The sequence below is a fragment of the Salvelinus sp. IW2-2015 genome, linkage group LG37 (genome assembly GCF_002910315.2).
Source record: "Salvelinus sp. IW2-2015 linkage group LG37, ASM291031v2, whole genome shotgun sequence".
Classification (NCBI taxonomy): domain Eukaryota; kingdom Metazoa; phylum Chordata; class Actinopteri; order Salmoniformes; family Salmonidae; genus Salvelinus; species Salvelinus sp. IW2-2015.
In genome coordinates, this window is record NC_036876.1 from 4,724,551 (window position 1) to 4,731,879 (window position 7,329).

A 7,329-nucleotide genomic window follows, 5' to 3' on the forward strand; every position below is an offset into this window, starting at 1 on the left:
GGTAGAGGGTTCAGATAGGTTCATTAGCAGTTATTTGTGGGTTGTAACTGATTTCAGATAACTAAAATATATATTTCAGGTCAGTTTTAATAAATAACTGTTTTGTTGTGGCTGTAACTGTCAGGGGCAACATGAACAACAAGTAAAGACAGTGAGAACAACAGTGATACCACACAAGACATCCTGCTGAAAACCACATAGAGACACAGAGATCAGGTAGGAGGATCCTGTGTGCACAAAGCCAGCAGGCCCACCTGACCAAAGCGTAGATATGGACTTGTCTTGGGCTTAGAGAAGACTGCAGAGTTCCTGTGAACTTGTTGTGTGGGGGTGGGTTGATTGACATGCTATCAACACAACTAAAAGAGGACAACACATTGCAGAGGAGAGATGATTTGAATAAATAGGTTGTCTCCCATACCTATTCAACTACTCCTGGAACTCAATACAAAACTAGACACAACACGAGTCATTGTCTTCGTCATATAGAGACCCATTTTTTGCCCATTTCATTTGAATGATTGTGTTGCTCCTCCTGGTAACTAAGCTACACTTTTAATAAACTTAGTTGATGTTAGTAGTAATAATCTAGTGTGATGACTACCTAGCCTGTTTGATACAGTGACTCTATGATTCTGAAATGGATTTATAACATGATACAGATGTGTAATATGTAAGTAAAAATGTATATATTACCTTGTTATAGATTCTTCACAGCCACACAGTGTCTTTGTTGGGGCCTTTGTTGACAGATATTATGACTACACACATCAGCTATCACAGGATAGTACGTTTTCAACGATTCTTTATAAAATTTGTAAACAATTTGAACATTTTCTTGACTTCTAAAAGTTGCTGTGACTCTACTGGTGAGCTGCCACAGGGGACTTCCATAAACACTGCTGCTCCCTATTGAAAGATAAATGAATTGCAATCCTGCAATTTGGAATTATACGTTAAGATTTTGTCAACGGTTTCTGAAAACGGCCAAATCACAATGTGCAATTTGAACAATATACTGTTCAAATTATAATATTTGTATTTTTAGTTCAGGCTTTTCTCATGAAGAGAGTGAGTTGTGCTCTTAGTGACATGGTTGTTTACAATGAAAAGCCATAGTTATACATACAGTGTAGAAAACACAATGTCAATGCAGGTTATTAAAGAGCAAAGGTCTACGTTTCTGTCCATGTTTTGTCGTCTCACKCCAGAGTAAACAGTGTCRCTCTCCATGYCGACCTTCTGTCTCCGGGCGTTTACTTTCTTGTGGCGTCATGGATTGTGTCAGCATCTTGATCCTGAGAGGAATAACAAAAATAAGTGTTCATCAGACAAAAGTATTTATAGTGCAACAACACCTATAGGTAAATGCCTATWTTCATATTTGAATGYAGAAAAAATACATTGAATCAGCAGCAGCTGGACAAGTGTTATGTCTGTCTTCCTGGTTATGAGAACTGGGGACTGAAGTAGTACTTGACTGAGGGGTACGTTCCTGTAGACGAACACATGGTGGAATCATCATCGTCATCATCATCATCATACAATGAATTAACCCATTTTCATGACTAAAACATTTAACGTATACTGCACCAACAGTTTAAGCAMATCAAATATCAAATCAAATTGTATTTGTCACATGCACCGAATACACTGTAGACCTTACAGTGAATGCTTACTTACAAGCCCTAACAAACAATGCAGTTTAAAAAATTAAATAAAAAATGTAAAAATACCTAAAAGAAAGTAAGAATAAGAAATAACAGTAACAAATAATTAAAGAGCAACAGTAAAATAACAATAGTGAGGCTATATACAGGGGCTACCGGTACAGAGTAAATGTGAGGCGGCACCAGTTAGACTTGGTAATTGAGGTAGTATGGACATAAAGGTAGAGTTATTAAAGTGACTATGCATAGATAATAACAGAGAGTAGCAGCAGTATAAAAAAAGGGGGGGGGGGTTGGGGAGGAGGTGGCTGGAGGAGGGGGCAATGCAAATAGTCTGGGTAGCCATTTGATTTGATGTTCCGGAGACTTATGGCTTTTGGGTAGAAGCTGTTTAGAAGCCTCTTGGACCTAGACTTGGCGCTCCGGTACCGCTTGCCATGCGGTAGCAGAGAGAACAGTCTATGACTAGGGTGGCTGGAGTCTTTGCAATTCTTAGGGCCTTCCTCTGACACCGCCTGATATAGAGGTACTGGATGGCAGGAAGCTTGGCCCCAGTGATGTACTGGGCCGTACGCACTACCCTCTGTAGTGCCTTGTGGTTGAAGGCCGAGCAGTTGGCATACCAGGCAGTGATGCAACCAGTCAGGATGCTCTCGATGGTGCAGCTGTAGTACATTTTGAAGATCTGAGGACCAATGCCAAATCTTTTCAGTCTCCTGAGGGGAAATAGGTTTTGTTGTGCCCTCTTTACGACTGTCTTAGTGTGCATGGACAATGTTAGTTTGTTGGTGATGTGGATGCCAAGGAAATTCAAGCTCTCAACCTGGTCCGCCACTACTGTCCTGGCACCACACGGCAAGGTCTCTGACCTCCTCCCTGTAGGCTGTCGTCGTTGTCGGTCATCAGGCCTACCACTGTTGTGTCATCTGCAAACTTAATGATGGTGTTGGAGTCATGCCTGTCCGAGCAGTCATGAGTGAACAGGGAGTGTAGGAGGAGACTGACCACGCACCTATGAGSSCCCCCCCRGTGTTGAYGATCAGCGTGGCGGATGTGTTGTTWCCTAACCTTACCACCTGGGGGTGGCCCYTCAGGAAGTCCAGGATCCAGATGCAGAGGGAGGTGTTTAGTCCCAGGGTCCTTAGCTTAGTGATGAGCTTTGAGGGCACTATGGTGTTGAACGCTGAGCTGTAGTCAATGAATAGCATTCCTTTTGTCCAGGTGGGAAAGYGCATTGTGGAGTGCAATAGAGATTGCATCATCTTTGTATATCGGTAGCTAATCGTGGCCGCCCCACAGACTTGCATATTATAGTCCCGGGGTAGTAATAGGCCCGCTAGAGACTCCATATGTATATCGGGTAGCTACATAGTGGCCCCCACCTAGAGACTTTCATTATTTATGATCGGGCTAGCCTAATAGTGGGGCAAAGAGTCGGGGTAGGGGTCCTTCTGGATCCCAGTCGTAGGTATCCTGTCTGGATCAAGTCGGGAGGGTCCCTGTCTGGAAATCAGTCAAGTTAGGGTGCTGTCTGGGATCAGTCGGTAGGGTGCCTTTACTGAGATCCAGTCGGTAGGAGTCCCTGTCCTGGATCAGTCGGTAGGTCCTGGTTCTGGGTCAGTCGGGTAGGGGTCCTGTTTCTGGTCCAGGCGGTAGTCCTGTTCTGGGTCAGGTCGTGGTAGGTCCTGTCTGGGTAGGTCGCGGCAGGTAGTCCTGTCTGGTCAGTCCAGGGTAGAGGGGTTCCTTGTCTGGACACAAGTCGGTAGGAGGTAGCTGGTCTGGATCAAGTCGGTAGGGTCCTGTTTCTGGATACCAGTCGGTTAGGGTCCCTGTCCCTTGGGATCAGTCGCGTGGGCCGGTGCTTGAATCAACGTCGGATTGGTGTTCCGATTCCCTGGGCCACCTTGTACACGGCATGCATGGACTAAGGTCCGCTATTTGGATAGGTTTGGTAAAATTATATATAATGTACTAAACTAACCCTTTTCAAAAAGAAGCCACTGCATACTGTCTACAGGTGTCTTTATCTGTCAACCCTTGTGAGAAGGCACCTTGCAGTACGTGTCTACAGTGTGTCTCATCTGTAACCCTTGGAAAGCCACCTTGTGCATACTGTCTACAGGAGGGTGTTCTATCTTTTAACCCTTGTCTGAAGAGCCACCTTGGCATACTGGTATTCAAACAGGTGTTCTTATCTGATAACCCTTGTGGAGTGAGGCCACTTGCATACTGTCACAGTGTCTATCTGTTAACCCTTGTGAAAGGCCACCTTGCATACTGGGTCTAACAGAGGTGCTGGTTATCTGTTAACCCTTGTGACGGAGCACCTGACCATACTGTCCTACAGAGTGTTTATCTGTAACCCTTGTGAGAGCCACCTTGCACATAAACTGTCTACAGCACGGTGTCTATCTGTAACCCCTGTAGAGAAAGGCCACCCTTTTCTGGGGACCATATACTGTCAACAGGTTGTCCTTTATCTGAATACCCCTTGTGAGAGGACCTTGCAATATGTCTACAGAGGGGTGGTCTATCTGTAACCCCTTGTGAAGAAGGGCACCTGGCATACTGTCTACATAAAGGTGCTGTCTATCTATCTGTAACCCTTGTGGAGAGCACCTTGGGCATAAACTGCTGACAGAGTGGTTCTTTATCTGGAACCCTTGTGAGAGCCACCTTTGCATACTGTCTAACAGGGTGTCTAATCTGTGTAACACCCCTTGTGAGAGGGCACCCTTGGCTCACCTGTCATCAGAGTTCTCTATCCTGTAACCCGATGTGAGAGAGGCCACCTGCATTACTGTACTTCAAACTCAGGGGGTCTATTCTGTAAACCCTTGTATGAGAGCACCTTGCATCCTGCGTCCTACAGAGCGTTGCTTTATCTGTAACCCTTGTGAGGGGCACCTCTGCCCATAACTAGTTTCTACGACAGAGTGTTCTTTATCTGAACCCTTGTGAGCAGCACCTTGGCATACCTGTTTCTACAAGAGTGTCTTTTCGGTGAACCTTGTGAAAAATGCCACCTTGCATACTGTTCTAACAGAGTCTCGTCTTTTCTGAACCCCTTGTGTAGAGCACCTTGGCTATACTGTTCACAAAGGAGGGTTCTGATCGGTCCACCCTTGTGACGAGGCAGCACTTTAGACATACTGTCTTACAGAGTCGTCCTTTATCGTTCAACCCTTGTGAAGGAGCCACCTTGCATCTACTGTTCTACAGGGTGTCCTATCCTTAACCCTTGTAGAGAGCACCCTTGGGCCCATACCTGGGCACTACACGAGGTAGCTTATTACTGTTAAACACCCTTGTAGACAACCTTTGCATCTACTGTCTGAACAGGGGGTGCTATTCTGAATAACCCCTAATGTGAACAGAGGCCTCCCTTGCCATTACCTGTTCTTACAGAGCATTTCTATCCTGATACACCTGTCGGACGAAGCCCTTCAAACCTTGGCACTACTTGGTCTACAGCAGACGGTGTCTTATTTCTGGTAACCCTTTGTGAAGAGAGCTCCTCGCATTACTTGTCTAACAGGAGGAGTGCAGGCGACTCAACATGACATCCGTATCTCTCCGCATCCAGAGTTAGGAAACTGCTGTGATGAATAGTACTAACTACATCTGAACCGCGTGTCTGATAGAGCTCTGGCTATAGCAATTTATCTTTTTGGCAGACATCCCCCTCTCAAAGATAAATACGGAGAGGCGATGGCCACCCTCCCCTTTTTTCACATTTTGTCCGTGGTGTCTGGTAATGGGTTGTTGTGCGTTGTTCGATGCACCCTAAAAGTGGCGCTACGTACCAGACGCATAAGTCATCTGCGCTGACATTTCCTCACGCCTAACACCAACAAGTGTATACTGAACGAGATCAATCCCACCTTCCGAGGCGACATGTTTTCAGGATGGCCCTACAATAAACTCCCACGACCTGTGTCAAATACACCTGTCGGGATGATGAGATGGATAATCAACTGAGAGGGGAGAGAAAAAGCCGCATTGGGCTTATCAGAGAGGAAGAAAGGACAGAAAGCGAATAGAGAGAAGATGACCAGGAAACATGATACATGGAACGATGGTCCAACAGGATGGATGGAAACAAGACCTCTTGCTTTTCTAACTCCCTAACCAGGCTGTATGTGACAAGAAGAAGGGAGGAACGAAGATACGGCCGTCTCAGTCAGCCCCGGGGGTGTGAAGATGAAGTTCAGAATACGGTGTTGTGCGTATGAACAGAGGAGTGTTAGAGAGACTGACCACGCACCTATGAGCCCCCCCCCTGTGGTGGAGATCAGCGTGGCGGATGTGTTGTTACCGTTACCTAAAGCCTTACCACCTGGGGTGGCCCGTCAGGAAGTCCAGGATCCAGATGCAGAGGAGGTGTTTAGTCCCAGGGTCCTTAGCTTAGTGATGAGCTTTGAGGCACTATGGTGTGAACGCTGAGCTGTAGTCAATGAATAGCATTCCTTTTGTCCAGGTGTGGAAAGGCATTGTGGAGGCAATAGAGATTGCATCATCTTTGGATCTGTAGGGCTGTATGCAAAGTGGAGTGGGTCTTAGGGGCAGGCTGCCCAACCGTCTTCATGAGATGTACTGTCCTGTATGTTTCATCCAACCCTAATTTAACATATGTGTGTCCCGCATGTCTCTCCAGCCTGTGAGTCCTTGTGCCTTCTCCCAGAGCCACCTCCTGTGTCTCTCCATCCAGTGATGATCCATGGCACGAAGCCTCCAGTGATGATCCATGGCAAGAAGCCTCCAGTGATGATCCATGGCACGAAGCCTCCAGTGATAATCCATGGCAAGAAGCCTCCAGTGATAATCCATGGCACGAAGCCTCCAGTGATAATCCATGGCACGAAGCCTCCAGTGAGATCCATGGCACGAAGCCTCCAGTGATAATCCATGGCACGAAGCCTCCAGTGATATCCATGGCACGAAGCCTCCAGTGATAATCCATGGCAGCAAGCCTCCAGTGATGATCCATGGCACGAAGCCTCCAGTGATGATCCATGGCACGAAGCCTCCAGTGATGATCCATGCATCGAGGCCTCCATCGACGCCCTCCTATCCGGAGCCCTCCAGCGACGTCCTCTAGTCCGGAGCCTCCAGCGACGCCCTCTAGTCCGAGCCTCCAGCGACGCCCTCTAGTCCGGAGCCTCCGCTCGCCCTCTAGTCCGGAGCCTCCAGCGTCGCCCTCTAGTGCGGAACCTCCAGCGCACGCCCCTATTCCGGAGCCTCCAGCGACGCCCTCTCCTAGCCGAGCCTCCAGCGTGTCCGCTGAGGCTCCTTCTCCTGTCCGGAGAAGCCAGAGTCTCCCTCCTGCTCGGAGAGCCGCTCCTCCTGTCCGGAGCAGCCAGAGTCTCCCTCCGTCCGGAGCAGCCAGAGTCGCCCTCCTGTCCGGAGCAGCCAGAGCACCCTCCTGTCCTTGGGTCGCGCGGTAAGGGTCCCCGCACGTCCCGCACCAGAGCCGCTACCGCGGTGAAATGCCCACCCAGACCCTCCCCTACAGGTTCAGGTTTTGCGCCGGAGTCCGCACCTTTGGGGGGGGGTACTGTCACCCCCTGACCGTAGAGATCCTTTTTATGTCTCTATTTGGTTGGTAAGGGCGTGAGTTTGTGTGGGCATTCTATGTCTGGTGTTCAATGTAGTCTTA

The 7,329-nt window shown here is 48.0% G+C and overlaps 1 protein-coding gene across 1 annotated transcript in view; it reads right to left on the reverse strand.

Moving 5' to 3' along the window:
• Positions 1-6,820: 6,820 nt before the first annotated feature.
• The window catches only part of LOC111960155 (uncharacterized), a 5,357-nt gene continuing 4,848 nt past the window's right edge, over positions 6,821-7,329 (reverse strand). Inside the window, exon 6 of the mRNA XM_070437785.1 lies at positions 6,821-7,179. Within this exon, the coding sequence (XP_070293886.1) occupies positions 6,821-7,179 (359 nt within the window). The remainder of the gene's footprint in view (positions 7,180-7,329) is intronic.